General features: G+C 39.9%; 1 protein-coding gene across 16 annotated transcripts in view; it reads right to left on the bottom strand.

Annotated features, from left to right (window-relative positions):
- Positions 1-18769, bottom strand: part of Nbas (NBAS subunit of NRZ tethering complex) — a 341775-nt gene that overhangs the window by 249493 nt on the left and 73513 nt on the right. For all 16 annotated transcript variants that reach the window (NM_001427446.1, XM_087554759.1, XM_087554760.1 and 13 more), the window contains exons 20-22: positions 14607-14711; positions 14132-14268; positions 238-321 (exon numbers count right to left, since the gene is read on the bottom strand). In NM_001427446.1, the coding sequence (NP_001414375.1) occupies positions 238-321; positions 14132-14268; positions 14607-14711 (326 nt within the window). The remainder of the gene's footprint in view (positions 1-237; positions 322-14131; positions 14269-14606; positions 14712-18769) is intronic.

The following is an 18769-nucleotide window of genomic DNA, read 5'->3' as shown; positions in this document are numbered from 1 at the left end:
CTGAAAGTAAAGAGTTGTAATAAGATCATTGCTTAAACAGTTCCCTTTTAATGACTGGTATTTTCTCATTGAAAATTTTAGTGTATCCCAAGTCATTACTGTTATTTTAAACTCCTTTAAAATACTCTGGACTAGACACCATCCCCACGTAGGACTGCATGTGTCATAGATTTTCACAGGGCCACCTATGAGCTATGCTACAAAGAAATAAGCCACCTTGTGCTGGCCCATACTAGCCTGCACTCCAGTTCCTCACACCAGTCTTCAGCTCGGTGTTTCTGCTCAGCCCAAGGGATGATCATCAAGGAGTCATTGTTCCAGCTAAAATTAAAAAACAAAACAAAACAAAACACCTTAGCTTTTAAAATACAAACTATTTAGCTTCATAAGGCATAGGACTAGAAATACATAAGAGGTACAGCCATGAGGATCATTGTTCGTGGTATTTTACATGGTACATGACAGAGTAGAAACAGTATGTGAGGTTTTTTTTTTTAAGGACATTGCTCTTTTTTTTAATCCTTAAACTATTTAAAAGGAAAATGCCAAAAAAAAATGCATTGATGAGTTAAAGGATACGATGAGCGTGTATTCACTCATGTCTAAAGAATGATCAAAGCCTGCACTGTATGTTTCCTTTCAGCCCGGTCTTCTGCATACACACAGCCATCTATCGAAGTAATCTGAGATTCCAGTAACTATGGAAACAGTCTGTGTGTGTCATCCTAGTACAGCAGCTCACTAGTTCCATGGACATACACTAACCTCTAAATTAAGACAACAGATACTAAGAAAGTTAATTTTAACTTTACTTACTATTATGAAAGTCAATTTAAACAGCCACATACAACTGGATCCTATCACCAATTCCCATGGGAATCCATGGGAAAGAGAGAACTCACACCTCACAATTGCCCTCTAGTTTCCATATGTACCTTGTGCACACACATGCACAAATGATATGTTTAAAAAAACCAGTCTAAGTGAAAACAGAGTGAGTGAGCACAACATAGTAACACAGAGAGCAGTTTGCTCTGAATCAGCAGTCAGAGAAAACTGAAGCAGTGCAGGGCTTTACCCATTGTCTGTGGAGTCCCCTTGAACTCCAACAGCCACAGATCTGTGTACGAGATAGAAACACGCTCAATTAAGAATAAAGATAAGGGTTGGGGATTTAGCTCAGTGGTAGAGCGCTTGCCTAGCAAGCACAAGGCCCTGGGTTCGGTCCCCAGCTCTGAAAAAAAGAAAAGAAAAAAAAAAGAATAAATATAAAACTTTTAAAAAGAACTTTGAATAGCCTGGTTATGCTGTTCGGTGAAATGCTTGGGTTTGGTTTTGGTTCTGAAATACACTTTCTTACACTTCAGACTAACAATTCCAGCACTTTCCTTAAATGTAACACAGTCCCAGAGAAAGAACCGAATGCCCTTCCGTTAAGTCATGCAGAACCACTCCACAAGCTGGGGAATGACACGAGTAAAGAGACTGGTCTTCATATGGAAAGGAACAGGAGAGCATGGAGGGTTCAGCGGGAGGCAGATCTGATGAGCTCAGGGAAGGAGCAATAATGGTTCATCACAGCCTCGTGCCATCGGGTGCTGCCAGAACAAATTAGCCAGAGTCTGGGTCCTCCAACTCTTACACAAGCTGGGCAGATGCTATGCTACAAGTACAGCTTTTCAGTGGATACATAATAGACTAGACTAGTAAACCAAGTGTCAAAGACATACTGTGAACGTATTTATGCTCAGATTTTTAAATTTTGGAAAGATTCAGATGCTGACCCAGGGCAAAAGCCATAGGTATTATCCATTTGTCACCAAATAGACTATTTTATTTCCTTACATGTCAGAAATATTTTATTGCAAAATGCTGCAATGAAAAGTGAGAAAGATAACATTTTGGATGGAGATGACGATAATGTCTACTCTGCCACGTTAACAACAAATTAGTGCAATGACTCGAAAACAAGGAGGAAGAGTACATCTCGGCAGCTATTATAACTTTCCAATCAAGGCGGACACGATTCCCTACGCTACACAAAACGTTTTCACAAAGAATTTCAGAAAAGAAATGTATCACAAGCTGCTATTTATATTTTCCACACAGAGAATAGATTAGACCCAAGAGTTCTTACTACAATGATTAGTAAGGGCAGGCCGTCAGCCAGGCGAGATTAATGCACAATGTACTGTAGAAAATTGTCAGACACTTGTATGGGTCTTTTTTGAATAAGGTGGCTAGGAAACCCATTAAAACAATAAAAATAAGTTCTGCACAGTGGCCCAAACTGAAAGGTAGACCTGGAGAGCCCTGTTAGTAATCATATGCTTTACTATACTATCCAAGCAAAAGCAGCCCCGCTCCTCAGCACTGCTGCGATGGGCAGGAGCATTTACTGAGCACTCACGATGGCAGTACACAATGATTTTAATTCATGTGCAAGGCCTCCACTCAGTCCCAGCTATATTATTTTCTTTACCTTCCCATAATTATACATGTATATGTGTACATATACACACACATATATATTTATACACACACACACATGTCTAGTCTAAGAAATCAATTTTGACAAAACATGATTTAATTTCATATCTGATTACCAGTGTTTACATAATAAAAAACAAAAGCCACGAATGGCTACAGGCCCATCCCTTAGAAGCCTCAGGCAGGAGACTCTTGAACTGAAAACACTGAACACAGAGTACATTCTAGGCGACCCAGACACCACATGTGGCCCCATACCCTAGGCTAGTATACTAGATCTCATGAAAAAGAGGGGTGAATTGAGCACAAGCATTAATCAACCACTTTCTGCTTCCTGACTGTGGAGTCAACGTGACCAGTTGCTTCAAGCTCCTGCAGCCTTGACTTCTTGGCCACGATGGGTTGTATCTACCAATTAAGAGCCAAATAAACCATTCCTCCCTTAGTTTGCTTTTCTCAGAGTATGTTATCACAGCAACTCAAAAAGTAACTGCGACGGCACGGTCTTTATTTATTTTGTCTACTGCTATATCCTTAGAAAGCAAACAGTGCCTGGTATTTAGCAGACTCTAAACAATCTGCGGTTACTGAGTTAAATAATTACCAGAGCAACAAAGAATTTTAAAAGCGTTCTCATGGAAAATATAAAAAGTGAGAACTATAATAAGGCGACAGAAAGAATGCTCTATTCGTAATAAAAGACATGTCAGAGACTTATACAGGATAGACTTACACATCAGAGTGAGGTAAGGAATGGCATCCTAACCCTATACTGATGGAAGGCAAAGCTACACAGCTGGTTCACAATGCCTGGGAATGTAAGTGCTTGGAATGTATGTTTGTGTTGGTTTTAAAGGCAGGTGGGTATCTCTCTGCATGTTACATGGGGAGGGGAGGACAGAATAGATTCATGTCTAAAGCTCACAGCTACCGTGCAGATGAAAATGACCCACAGGCTCATGCACTGGGACATTTGGTCCCCAGTTAATAGCAACAGCTTGGGGAAACACAGAACCCTTTAGGAGGTAGGGTCTGCTGGAAAAAAAGTGGGTGGTCATCTCTGTCTTTTTCTATGTCTGTCCCCTTCCTCTTCTCCACGATGATAAACCCAGCTACTGCATTCATCCCCTCCTGCCATGATGGACTATAAGCCAGACTAAATCTTCCCTCTGTGCAGCATCAAGCTTCTGTCACTGTGATGAGGAAAGCAACATTCCAGCCACTCTTCACAACTCAAAACAACACACTTATGCACAAGGTAAACAGGATGAGATTAGGGGACTTTAGAGAAAACTTTCATTCGTTTTGCTTTCCTCTACACTTCTAACCATGGAAGACACTCGCCAATGAATTATGTGAAATTAAGAGTTCAAAAACCACGAGAAATCCTACTGCTGTTACCTAGAGCTGTAAAAGGTCAGCTAACCGTGATGCCTTTAAGGCAAGCTCTAGAACACAAAGTTGCACATTCATATGCCTTCTTTGTTCATCTTACTCTTTCTCATACTCTATTTGAAGTCCAAAATTTAAATGCATCATTGCTACTTAAAATTGTGTGTGTGTGTGTGTGTGTGTGTGAGTGTACACAACACTAGTAACTGAAATTTTCTCTTTACAAAGCAATGCCTGCTTTTGCTTGACTTTAGGATTCTTTGTATTAAAGCCTTGTTCCTATGTTGTTTCTGAATAATTAACTATGCTGGTTTCATTTGAAGGTAGCATTTATCTGTCAGCAGGAAGGCAAGGACTATAATAAGTTCTATTATAGTCAATAATCCTCTCACCAAATACTTCGTGCACTAAATATAAATGTTTTATTTCGAGCAAACTGTATAAAAAACAGACTTCCAAAAGTTCTTTTGTCTATGTTATATGCCTCAGAAACAAAGGCTGGGTAGACAGTGTATTGCTACTAATTGCTACCTCTTAGGCACTGGTTTTAAGATGTGGACTTGTGTTTCTTTCTATCATTTAGCAAAGAAGAAAATGTTCTAGTAAATAAACCCTCCAAAGTAATGGTAATTCGGGACCACATGTGTAACTCCATTGGGGTTATCTTCACTAAAGTCCAGTTGATCATACACCTGGTGGGAAAACATCACAAAGCCTGTTACCACGCATAGCAGCAAGACAGAAAAGGCCTGCACAAAGGCATCACTCTGAGTCCAAGCCTGCAGAAAATTAAATTAGTACTTAAAAAGTTCCTAAATGACTCCCAGCACGCAGTAAATGTTCAGTACTAATCTTTATCAACATATTGTTATTTTTCTCACCAGCAAGGTTTTTCCTAAATAGTAAATATAAGATACATATGATTTTAGTTAACACTACAAGATCTACTGAATCATAAGCTCTAATACCATATTGATAATTTCCAAAAAGGCCTGGTCTCCCTAACCAATGCTTAAAACCATGTATAAAAATGAAGTTTTAATTTTGAAATGATTTGAATATTTCAAAGTACTAATTTGGAAAAAAAATTATTTTTAAAGTTCAAGGAAATGGCACAAAGTCCAATTGGATATCTACCACAAAACTTCCCAAAAAAAAAAAAATCAGTCATATAATTAAGAGTGTTCTATATAAGATGATTAATATCAACAAAACAAGGAACAGCAAAAGAGTAGAGATATCACTAAAATAAAACTGGTATCTTCCACCATTACCAACTCTAGCCCTAATTTTTAAAAAGAGCTCCTCAGCCTCTGCTCTGATCAACTCCTCACTGGGAGCACCTCAGTCTCACTATGAGCACCTCACCTCTCTGTGCGTTCCTCAGCATCACCAGGAGCACCTCCCACTCACTGTGTGAACCTCAGCCTCACTGTGAGTTCTCCAGCCTCACTGTGCACTCCTCAGCCTCACTGTGGGCTCCCCAGCCTCAGTGTGAGCTCTCTAACCTCACTGTCTGTTCCTCGGCCTTACTGTGAGCTCCTCATCTTCACTGTGTGCAACTGCTTCCCTATGAATTCCTCAGCCTCACTGGGAGAACTTCAGTGTCTGCTGTGACCAACAGCCTCACTGGGCATACTTCGCCCTGACTGTGAGCACTGTCACCATCCACAAAAAGTGCTTGGATTTAGGGTTTCCGAAAGTAGCCTGAGTGGCCAGGATCAGCCCACCGATCTCTGAACTAGGACGCTCTCCAATTTGCACTCCAGCAACCCACCGTCTTTCCACATCACTCACCAAGTCATGGGCCCAGTCCATACGTGCCATGGAATTTTCCATAGTTTTTATGCACATGCATAGTTTTTAATCCAAGTTTTTAAGAATAATTATTTAATCTTACACAAAGCAAGCAAAACACCTTAATGTATTCTATTACCAAATATGAATTTGATTCCTAATAGCATTTTTCTTATTACAAATACAATGTTTAAACGGACTTCCCTATATCAAAAGTTGAAGAAAGTGTTTCTCAGGGTTATTTATATGTTAATTAAATATAGTAGGATAAAGACAAACTGCTGTTACTGACAAGTATTTACATATTAATAAAATCGTGACTAGCAAAGACATTGTGTGATCAAAAAGAATTATAGGAACCATTTTGCCGAGGTGATTCAGCCATTCAGAGTATGTTCTACTCTTTCTGAGGGTCACACGTTCTAAAGCCATTGGTAAAGTCACCCAAGTTTATAAGAAAATGAATAGGGAAAGAAAAGTGTTATCTCCATGAAAAGTCTAATTTTGTAGCAATCAATAGCACTAGGCCTACTAATCCATCTTTTTAGGGGAAAGCATAAGCTTAAAAACAAACCAGCAAGGTGCAGGTGCTTCTCAAACAACCTCAGCTTCAAAAGAAAACAGAAGCTTCTTCCTAGTTACTCTAAAGCAGTAATGCAAACAGATCTCTTAATTCCAGTTTCCAAGCCAGAGTCATGACTGCCCCAGAAATGTCTGATAATAATCCCCTTCCTGCTTATTTTAGGAGTATGCCATGAAAACTGTATATGCATAATAAGAATACAAAATACAAACAAATGTTCTAACCTCAATCTTGAGATATTTGGTAAGAGAAAATAAATTAGTTACCACACATTAATTTTTTTTTTTTTGGTTCTTTTTTTTCCGGAGCTGGGGACCGAACCCAGGGCCTTGCGCTTCCTAGGTAAGCGCTCTACCACTGAGCTAAATCCCCAGCCCTAATTTTTTAAGTAATTACCAGCATCCCAGACAGCTGACATCAGCAATACTGACAAGCTCATGCTGCAACATTTACTTTGAAATATTGGTTTTTATCTTCTTACTCAGAGAAAGTGCCCCAAACTCATTTTCCCTTTAAATAATAGGAGGACAAAAATGAATCCAGCCAACGTCTCAAGTACCCATCATAACAAGATATGGGCAAGCCAACAATCCTCCAGCCAGACCCACAGCCAAGATGATCTATATCTTAGATTCAGAATGGCTAGCACAGTCCATTTATAGAGACTGCTCCTCTCTACTGACTTTTGCCTCAGAGGCCACTGCTTAAGACACACCCAAAACACAGCCACTTTACTCTCTGCTCACAGCAATAGAGGGACAATCTATACAAGAGAGTATGCAATTAGGAGATAACTGATCAAAGTTTCCTCTTAAAGGAAACAATATTTCTATGTTTTTCTTTTTTTTTTTTCAGAGCTGGGGACTGAACCCAGGGCCTTGCGCTTGCTAGGCAAGTGCTCTACCACTGAGCTAAATCCCCAACCCCCTTATGTTTTTCTTGAGAATCAAAAAAGAAAAAGAAAAGTAAAATGTAATGTGATCTTCTATTTTATTAAAACAATGAAGACACTGAGAAGACAGATACAATAAACTAGGAGGACACAAAAATCTTTTGAGAAGTTCAGGACAAAACATTAATAGTGGAAACACTAGGCTACATAAAACATAAGAAAACTAAGATTTCGTACTTCTTTCTTGGAAATTACATTTTTTTCCCCTCATTGTAACCCAGGCTATGCACTTTCCATTCACTGTGCTATCAAGGGCTGAAATTATAAACCACTAAGCCTGTTGCTGATTCATTCTCAACTAGGCATTTATTTGAGGACATTAGTAGCACCTTGTCAATCAGTGACAGAACACTGCTGGGTACATGAGCAGTCTCAGATTAAATGCTTATTCCAGCTGTCTCTTTTCTACTCAGACTTTCCAAAATCACACAACACTGGATTTTCAAGGCTTAGATCCAAACCTTGCCCTTTCCAAGAAACTTTTTCTGACCCTCAAGAAATTCTTTTCCTGATTCCTTTGCAGTGAAAAACAGTCTCTCCTATCTCTAACCTTATCTGTATTCCTGGTGTGGAAGAATCATTTAAATTTGTATTGTATTGTATTATTATTTATACATGTATGTGTATGTATTGGGGTATGACTCCACTGTAGGGGTCAAAGGACAACATGTGGAGTCAATTCTCTCCTTCCGCCATGTCGGTCATCAGGCCTGACGAGGGCCGTTCCCCACAGAGCCTTTGGCTCACTCCACACGCTCATCTTACAGATTGTTAGGCTGGCCTTCTCTACTAGATTATAATTTATCTGGAGAAGAATATATGGTATTCATATTTCTAGCTACCTAGCAAAGCTAATAAAATGTCTATTTATAAAACACACACACACACACAAAAAAACCTAGCTAAAACTTCTACTGAAAAACACAAAGTTTTATGTAATTCAAGTATTCTTTAAGCTGTCTTTTCAAAGGAAATAAAATAATTTAGAACGATCTTAGCTTTTAAGTGAGTCATATATACTCACATATAGCCATATATACTCATATGTACTCATATATACTCATATGTACTCATATATACTCATGACTAGTTATAAGTTTCAATGAAAAAAGATTAAAACTGAAAACTAAATCAAAAACTCCTGCACAAGATACCATTAATATATTCTTTATAACAAACAACCTTCCAGAATATTTATAAAACTATAAAATTACATCCACAGACACCAAAGTTTGAATCTGAGCCTTGAAAATCCAGTGTGTGATTTTGGAAAGTCTGAGTAGAAAAAGGACAGTTGAAATAAGTATGAAATAAGTATGAAGTATGAAATGTGAAAAGATCTCCTGTTGCTTTTTAAGGAAAATAAAAATAGTGTTTTGCATTCTGATGAAATTTGCCTAGCGTCAAAGCTGACTTCATTGAACATGTTTCAACTGCTGCATTTCAGAGACCTGCAGATTGCTATTGATGCTACAGCGATAAAAGTTGTATAAATGAGTTGGAGTCGGGCTTTTTGGTACATGCCCAGCACTGAGGGAGGAGGCTAAGGCAGGAGGAGCACAAGTCAGGCTAGCCTGAGCCACCCAGTGAATTCAAGGCCAGCACAGACTACATGGCAAGACTTTGTCTCAACTCTCCCCATCAAAATCTGTACTAATAATTTAAAATATAGAGTTAATCAATTTAATATAATCAAACCTGTCCTAAAACTGCTCACTTAGTCATGTTTACACTTAGCCTTGGTAATATGGGCATATGAATTATTGAGGAACTAACCATAAATAGAAATCAGAAATGTGGGAATACATCATTAATAAAAAACCAGTAAAGCGGGGTTGGGGATTTAGCTCAGTGGTAGAGCGCTTGCCTAGGAAGTGCAAGGCCCTGGGTTCGGTCCCCAGCTCCCAAAAAAAGAACCAAAAAAAAAAAAAAAAAAAAAAAAACCAGTAAAGCAAAAGGGAAAACAAAAGGGAAACACCTGCAAAACCGTGGCCATTCACAGTCCTTCTGCATGGGACAGCACCCTTTTCAGAATCAAACCTTCAAGTGCCAAGTGATCTCACTAAATCTCCATAGACACATACCCTTCCCAGCTGCCTCAGTCAGTTTCCTGGATTATAAGAAGAAAGTGCAGCAGACATCCTACTCCATGAACAAAATCCCAAAACTCACACTATAAATACTTTGCAATAATAATACAAAATAAATATTGTCTATTCTTGTGGTTATTGAGGAATATATCATAATGAATATTTTATTAATTAGTAAACATGTTAAAATTGTTCATATATTTAAGTAAAAAACTTACTTCCATGTGTTAAAAGGTCAGGAAGGGGCTGGAGAAATGAATGACTCAATAGTTAAGAGAACCTGCTGCTTTTGCACCAGACCTGGGTTAAACTCCCAATACCCACCTGACAACTCACAACCATTTGTAACTCCGGTTCTGAGGGTATGGTCTCCATAGGCACCAGGCATTCCAGTGGGGTGTGTGTGTGTGTGTGTGTGTGTGTGTGTGTGTCTGTGTGTGTCTGTGTGTGTTTGTATGTGTGTGTGTGTCTGTGTGTGTATCTGTGTATATGTGTATTTTAATATATGTGTGTATTTGTGTATATATGTGTGTGTGTATATATGCATACATACAGACAAAATACTTGTACATTTGTACATTAAAAATGTCAAAATAATTTTTTAAAATTCAAGTGAATGAGGTCTGTCTACAATGTACTAGTCTTGGAAGGTCTCTTCCAACAAAAAGGAGATACTAGTAAAACACTAGATGAATAAATCTGTAACTACTTCACTGTATTGTATAATGATTGGCTACAATGGCTTCAAATGTAAATGTATCCCCATAAGTTGATACACTAGCAAACAACATACAGATAACCATTCTGTGATACTGATCTCTGCAGGATGCTTCAGCCATGTCAAGCCTTTTGACAGTGAGGCAAAATGCTACCATCTACAAAGTCCATGCTAGAGAACTATACTTTCAGTTTATAACCCCCCACCAAGAGAATCTTACAGTGTTTTAAGCATAAGTTGGCAATTTTATATGGTTGTAGTCACAGCTATCCTTGAGGCACTAAACACAAAACAACAGTCAGCCAATCAGACATATTGTTCCCCACATCCATGAATACTCCTCAAAGGCAACCAGCTTCCTCTTCCAATCAGAATATCAGATGCCATTCCAACCATTCCTGGAATTTCCAGTTTCCATCAGGTTTCTGTCACCTCCTTTTTCTACGGTCTAAAACTCACAGCCTGCAAGTGTCTTGGTTCTGGCCTCTGAATGGAAGCTCTTTCTCTGTCCTGCCAGTGCCACGGTTTGGTACTATGTGTTGTGCGTGTCAGCTCACACATATCAAACCATGCTAGGAGCTTGATTAGCTGCTTCCTTTCCATCACTGCACCAATGCCACTTACTTCATTTCCCTAACACATCCTGAAGTTGCTACAGTTTCTTTGAATGATCTGCACGATGCAAAAGTTTTTAGTAATGCATGTTCCCCAATACACCAGAAATAATAACTCACTAATTTCTTATTCTGGAATGTGTGCTCTATATGTATCATTAATACATATGGACATGGAAATCCAGACTAACAGAACACAGGAATTCTCTTTTTTTTTCCCAATGTTTCTGAATATAAACTTAATCCAATAGGAAATCTAAGCCAGTAAATGTTATACAGTGTCTTGGAAGTACAAAAGGCCAAAGCCTTAGTAGAGAACTAACTCTGTTAATAGCTGCTAACAGCAGGCACTGGAGCACTGGTCTAGGTGGCTGCTTCATGCACGTGTCTGGAAAGTTCTGTCAACTGGATATAAGCTGGAGTCATCTGAGAAGAGGGAAGCTCACTTGAGAACACTGCCATCAGACTGGGCTGTGGCAAGGTGGTGGAACATTTCCTGGATACCTGATAAAGAATGCAGAAGAGCTCAGGCCACAGCAGTACCACCATACATGGGGAAGGGCAAGTGGGCCTTCAGTGCGTAAGAACGCAGGCTGAGCAACCCAGCAAGCAGAATTCCACGAGGTTTGTGCTTCAGTTCCTGCCTCAAAGCTCCTGCCCTGACTTCCTTGGACAATTGACTACAAATTGTAAGAGGAAATAAACCCTTTTTTCCCAAGCTACATTTATTTGTGGTTTTTATCACAACAATAAAAATGCTAGGCTAGCACAGTCTTCCCTTTCTTCATTCTCACAACAGGAAGGACAAAGTGCTATAATCACGTCATTTATAAGAGAGAAGACGGAAGTGCCACTAAGAAGGTAACCCAGATCCTGAGGTTTAGGCACCCTCAGCTGCATTACTTCCGCAGACATCTAAGTCACCCAGTTACACTGTCAGCCGTCATCACTGTGAAAAGATGTCACAGTAAGAAAGGGTGGGAAAACAAAAAATAAAAAAAAATCTAGACTAAGAAAACAAAATAATTTCTTAAATGTTCTATAGATACTTAAAATTATGAAAAATTAAATGTAATGAGTATCTCTATTATTAAGCAAACAAAGATCTTAACAAAGACTAAGAAAAGTCACTTTGGGACTTTAAAACAGCCAATCAAAATATAAAATGCAAATATTTTTACAAAAATGACATAAAATAGGTAGCTAATAAACTGATACACCACCTGTGACAAAGAAGAATATATTTCAAAGCCTTACTTTAGTGACACTTCATTAATGTCATAGACACCTGAGGATTTAAGAGTGACAATATACAACACAAAATAAGCTGCTTTGCAACCACAAGCCTGATAAAAGTTGATCAATCAGAACTGGCTAATGAGGGACTAGAGAGCTCAGTGGTTTAGAGTACTCGCTGCTCTTACACAGGACCTCTATGCAGCTTCAGCACCCATGTCAGGACCCTCATCACTGCCTGTAACTCCAGTTCCAAGGGATCAGACACATTCGGCCTCCAGAAACATCTGCAAGCACACCCCCACACACAAACACACATCCCTACATAACTGAAATGGAAAGTAATTCTTTACAAAACCACTGGCTAATTAGAACCATGCCAGCTTGGCCAGTGCAATGTCTACTCCAGAGGTAAGATTGTACTGGGGTGCACAATCCCACTGTTGATGAGCAGCGATGGTCACTTTAGCACCTCTCCTGAGCCCTCCCAGTTACCTCACGAAGAGCAGTCTGGTTGAAGAGGGACAGAGCAGGCTCGTGGGACAGACAAACAGATGTTACAGGCAAGGGCCATTCTACCAGACCTGGCAAGCAAACTGTGCATCGTACTCAAAACCCTTCAAATGAATACTGACAACTTTTCTAGGACACTTTCTGGGAAAGAATAACAATATATTCAATTTGTTCAAATTAAATCCCAGATTAACAGAGTACCCGCTGTCTGACCCACTAACCACCCACTCTCATCAAAAGACAAAAATCGACATGAGAAGCCTTATACACAGAGACGATCAGGAAACGCCAGCCCAAGAGCCCGTTAAGGGGCAGCATGGGCACGCAGGACCTACATTCAGGCAAGGTCTCAGACAATAATGCTGCTTGCTGCACTGCTTTGTTCTTCTCTGTTTCCACCCCTCAGTCACCGTCTGCTAAGACTGACTTCCCAAAGGGCACAGGCTAGCACGGGGATGCAGCCCCGTCTGCGCCCTCAGTGCTGCACTGGCTGGGCTCTGGGAGTGTGCTGCTCTCCAGTGTTCCTTCTGCTTCCACTCTCGAGAGCTGGAGCTGCCCTCACCTGTTCTTCCTGCTCTCCCCTCACTCGCTTGTCTCTCTCCTGTTTTACCTCTGTTTCACACTAATCCCTAGTCATCCTTAACTGATTCTCTTTTCATTCCGACACTCCATAACTGAGAAATCACTACAAGCCACAGTCTCTTTCACGCACACAGAGCTTCCTCCACTCCCCTAAGCACACCTAAGCCTCTTATTTCAGTGGAAGGACCGGCTTTACACAGTGCCCCTGGTGTTGTCTTTAAGGAGAGCCAGTGTGCCCTGTGTCGCGCTGGCCTATAATCCCAGTACTCAGGAGCCTTAGGGGCAGGAGTCATTGCAGACTGAAGGCTGTCCTGGAGGCTGTCAAGGTGAGTTCCAGGCAAGCAAGAGCTCCTTAGTGAGACTCTTATCTCAAAAACCAAACTAAAAGTAAAAATAAAAGAAATAAAAAGAAATATTAATCTCCAGGAGATCATAAGTGGTATGTGAGTCCCCCAACAACTGGAGTGGGAACTGTCTCTAAAACTGTTTCCTGTCTGTGGATCTTTTCCTGTAACCCGGCTGTCTAGTCTGGCCTCAGGGAGCAGGTGAGACAAGTCCTGCAGAGACCTGCTGTGCCAGGGTTGGGGATATCCAGGGAGGGCTTACACTCTCAGAAAAGAAGGGGAGGGAAGGGACTGTGTAGGGGAGGAAGGAGGGCAATGGGACAGTAATGGAGAGGCAAAGTGAATAGTTAAATACATGGAGAAAAGGTGGTAATTCTGGGACCTGATGTCTACACAGGCTTAGGGAGCAGATGCCCTGCTATGACCATTTATCAAACATCCTTGATGTGACATAAAGAGCACTAGTCCAACTAAAGTCCTCGGAATCCCCCTTCCTCTCTGTGATGTCTGTCAGGGAAAGGGCTGTGCACTAGCACAGGATGCAGACGTGGCAGTGTCCCCTGTCTTGTCAGAACCTCAGTTCAGTTTCTGAAAGAGATAACTAGTCCAAGCACACACTTAGCCCAGGCATTGCTCTCAGTCAGAAAACAAGTCATGTGAAGATGACCCTATCTTCATAAATATATTTTTGCTCATTTTAACTACATTTTAAAAGATTATTTTTTGAAATGTAAGGTGTCTACATTAAATATACACACACATACACACCCATGTACACACACACATACACAAACCATAATCGAAAAACACAGTGGCATACCAAGCCTCCGGCAACAGAACAGCGTATTCGTGGGGAGAGGTGGTTTCTGGAAAGTTGGAGAGGATAGCAAGGCGATGAGGTAGCAGATCAGAGCCATGGTATGTCAGCAGGATTTCCAGAGCTTGTACATTACTCTCCTACAGGAAATACAAGGCACAAATGTCTACTACAAACCTTAGATATAAAGGACTGATGTATATGACAACATTTAAAACTTTGCATACAGTTTTGATGAGTTATTTTGAAATACACTTCGTTTTTCCTTATTTTTATATTTCTCAATCTAACACTATAAACTTATTTATTTTAAAACTCTGATGGTGATATTTTAAAATATAATTCCATTTTCTGTACAGCTGTTAATATTATAACAGAAAAGAGAGTGTAACAGTGTATGCATGCACTAACATTAACTACACAGTTCAAAGATTTAGTGTTAATAACCATAATTACTCTATTTGCGAAAAGCAATTACCCGAGCATACGTTCTTGCTGAGAGAACAATATTCTGACTTCTGAACTTCTTAAAAAATTCAGCATCATATCTCTGTTCAGATGCATGCGGCGCCCCTAGGATTTCCTAAGGGAAACAGGGACAATAAATAGACTTCCAAATACGGTGACAAGAAAATATTACTCCCTTATACCTCTGCCTGCTGAAATAAATAATACCCAAAATAGTTGATTTCAATTATCAACTGTTAACTAAAGCGCTTTATCTTTTTAGGGGCTATATTTGTTATAAGTGTTATTAACATGCTAGATCTGTAACTAGATGAAATGGTAAAAATTGAATAGATCTCTGTAGGACGACGCAAAGCACCTGAAAACACAAATAAGCAAGACTACTACTGGTTACTACTAAGGGTGCCTACCACGTCTACATAAAAACACCAGATGAGTTTGAGTCCTTGCAGGGAATGATGGTAACTGCAAGCGAGCCTTCCATTCCCTTGGGAAACACAAATGGACTCAGGGCCCACCACGTCCTAGGGGCACTGCGAGAAGCACTGGAGATACAGCCAACAGGACAATTCCCCTGCCTTTGCCTCACATCCTAGTAAGACATGAGCCAAGTGTATCTTCTTTGAAAGCATTTGTGCAGCACCAGAGACCTCTGAGCATGAAGTAGGTATCACATGATATGAGGAAATTGCTGTGAATTATGTTAGAAATAATGTCATTGTTCTTTTTTTAAAGTCCATATTAATTAGAGATATAGACACATGGACTAAAAAGATAAGATTTCTGGGATTTTCATGAAAATATTGAATTAAAAGAAAAGGCAGATGCGGGGAAATAAAAGCAGAAAGCTGTAAGGTTGACACATGTTGGAAATGACTGAGGCTATGAAAGAGTACCTCTGGGTTCATCATGCTATCCTCTATGAATCTCTTCAAGGTTGAATTTTTTGTTATAAAAGGCTAACAAAACCATCCAACAAACTTAAAATGAAAGTGCCCAAATGGACAGTGGGTACTACTTACATGAGCTGTTCTTTCCTAGTCAATTACAAACTTTTACAGGTTTTCTAAACCTCCCACATCTTCCTCAGCCACCACTCTTTGCTGAAAACATTCAGTTTGAGCTGACACTATTTGATGGAACCTAGGTACCCAACCCACAACTCCAAGTCTGCCTGTGTCTGCCCCAGTATGACCCTCCTTCCTTCAGTGGTGACAAAACAAACACACCTCTCCACCTTCCATGTCTCAAAGCTGCACCCATACTCTGTACTCTGAACCCCATTTCGACTCTTCGATCATCATGAAAGTAAGCCTTTTTTTTGCTACTGGTAGTGGCTTGTTTTGTGTGTCAACTTATACAAGGTAGAGTTATCTGAAAGGAAGGAAACTTAATTGAGAAAATGCCTCCATAAGATCTCACTGTAAGGCATTTTCTTTATTAGTGATTGATGGGGGTTTAGGGAGCAGCCAACTGTGAGTGGTTCTATCCCTAGGCTGGTGGCCCTGGGTTCTATAAGGAAGCAGGCTAAGCAAGCCATGGAAAGCAAACCAGTAAGCACCATCCCTCCATGGCCTCTGCATCAGCTCTTGCCTCCATTTATCCTGCCCTGTTTGGGTTTCTGTCCTGACTCTCTCAACGATGAACAGTCCTAGAAGCATAAACCAAATAAACCCTGTCCTCTGCAACTGGTTCTTTGAACATGGTGTTTTGTCACAGCAATAGAAACCCTAGCTAAGACACTTTCACTGGATGAATTTCTCCTACTGGCTGGTTCCCATTAACATAAGAACAATGTCCCTTCCTCCCTTTGCTATAAACACACCAAGCACGCACACATTCTCAAGAACATGCCCTCCTTATTTCTGCTTATGCTTCCTACTTATCTCAACAAGCTATGTGCCTCTCTAAGTTTTCATAATCACAAAATAAGAAAGTGGTGATGGCCTCAAAGTGCTGCTAGAAAATTACCAAACTGTCTGGACTAAGTACATGGGGCAGTGGATGACAGACTGTGAAGAAACTCTCTGTACAAACTTTCAACAAGAATTTACAAGGTCTACAGTGAGTCAGATACCATGTTGAGTTCAAAGTCACAAAAACAAAGAAGACAAAACTCTACCCTCCTGTGTCTTATCAATAAGTTGTTTATACCAACTAGTTGGTGGTAACTTCCTTACATAGGCCCCTTGGGCATCTCCAGGGAGAGTTCAATATAGTTCTCTCCTCTGCTTCATCAATTCTTCAGACTGCTCCCTTCACTTAAAGTCTGTATGCTGAGGATTCCATGAAAATCGCTGCTCATGTCTCCCTCCACCCAGCAACAGCACCATATCATAGCTGGCATGCGGGAAGCACCGAGGTGAGCTGCGAATGAATTCACCTTCATCTTATTTACATGCAGTTAATAAAATTAGCCATGCGTGATGATGACTTTGAATTGCAAACCTATCTCTACCACGATGCACCTACCAAGCATGACGGCCAAACATTCTCATTACAGAGTTTTAATAGCCGAGTTCATCCAAACCATCTACTTTCTAAAAGGTTAATTTCCAAAAAAGAGTGGTCTCAGAAGTATTTTAAAGGTCAGTATCATAATATATAACAATACACTTGCTAATGCCATATAGAGGATAGCAATTCAATAGCCAAGGAATAATGACAGAAAAGTAAGTACACAAACTCAACATTGCAAGTATTTTTTTCCAAGATATTATCATCTAATAAAGTGAAAATGAACTATGAAAGCAGTGAACCACACTGCACAGACATAGGCAGTTCCAAATATGTTTATTCTTAATATCATCTTAAAATGTCACAGAACTAAAATGAAAAGAATAAGCTTTAAAGAACTATGACTGTCCAACAACAAGCCAGCTGTAACCAATGAGCTCATCAGGAACTCTCCTTAGCTTTCTCATATCAGATATATGCTCCTTCTTAACAGCCACAGAAAGAACTGTTTTAGTAGTTTTAGTGTTTTCTTCTCCTCCTCTGTACCTCCTCTCCTCTTCCTTTTTTTTTTTTTTTTTTTTTGAAACAAGGTCTCACTATGCAGCGCTGGCTGTCCTGGAACTTACTATGTAGCCCAGGCTGGCCTCACACTCACAGATATGCATCTGCCTCTGCTTCCTAGGAGCTTAGCATGTGCCAACATGCCTGGTTTGTTGGTGGTGGTTGTTTTTATGCTTGGTGAGCAAGGATAGGGATCTAATTTCATTCTTCTATGTGTGATCTCCATTTGGAATCACCAGCTTTTCCTTTTGAGTTTTGTTTGATAACATTTCCAGAGGTGGGGAATCCAAGACTTCTGAGTTTACATGGATGCTCGGAAGTATTAAATACCTTCAGCATTCTAGGGCTACTTATGCCACAGGCCAAGAGCATGCAGCCATACAAGAGAGGCCCAATGGACTGAACGTGGAAATAATCTCTGAGGCCAGACTTCAGGTCAGTATCTCGTTGTAAAAACCTGAAAGCACAGGTACCTTGCTCAGCAGGACAAGACTTGCCTAGCACAAATGTGACTCTTGAGTCTCCCCAGATAGGAAAACTAAAAACCTGAATGGGTCGTGTGAAAAGCAAGCAAACAAACTAACTTACTAAACCATTCACAGCCATTGAAAGGTGTCTCATTTTCATTTAGGGTTGTTTTGTTTTTGTTTTCTGATTTTTTTTTTGATGATTTTTGTCTTAAGGTATCACTATACAGCCCAGGCTGCTCTCAAATTCAACACAGTTCCTCTGCCTCAGCTTCCAACAGCTTTCTACCATTACAATCATGTTTCTTCCATGTTTAACACTATCTAAACTGATACAACACAATGATCATAAAACGTCCAACATGGAGGCATAAGTGTGTTCAGTTCCCAAAGAGCCAAGAAGTAAATTGCTATTAAATTCAAAAGTGGCTCTAATAAAGATCAAAGATCAACCATCTAAATCTAATCAAGTAGCAAATCATCAAATGGGTAAGAATATTTATTGTATAAATATCGAACTCGGTGTGTCCTGAAATCACACACTAGAACCAACTCTGTGCCATTACCCAGAAATAAACAAATATTAAATTAAAACACTTATAAACTTAAAGAGCATATGTACACAGAAATAGGTAAAGCCTTTTTATTCTCTACTCTGACAAAACAACTTTTGGACTTTTACAACTTT

The sequence above is a fragment of the Rattus norvegicus genome, chromosome 6, assembly GCF_021556685.1.
Source record: "Rattus norvegicus strain SHRSP/BbbUtx chromosome 6, alternate assembly SHRSP_T2T, whole genome shotgun sequence".
NCBI lineage: Eukaryota > Metazoa > Chordata > Mammalia > Rodentia > Muridae > Rattus > Rattus norvegicus.
This window is presented reverse-complemented; position numbering and strand designations above follow the sequence as displayed.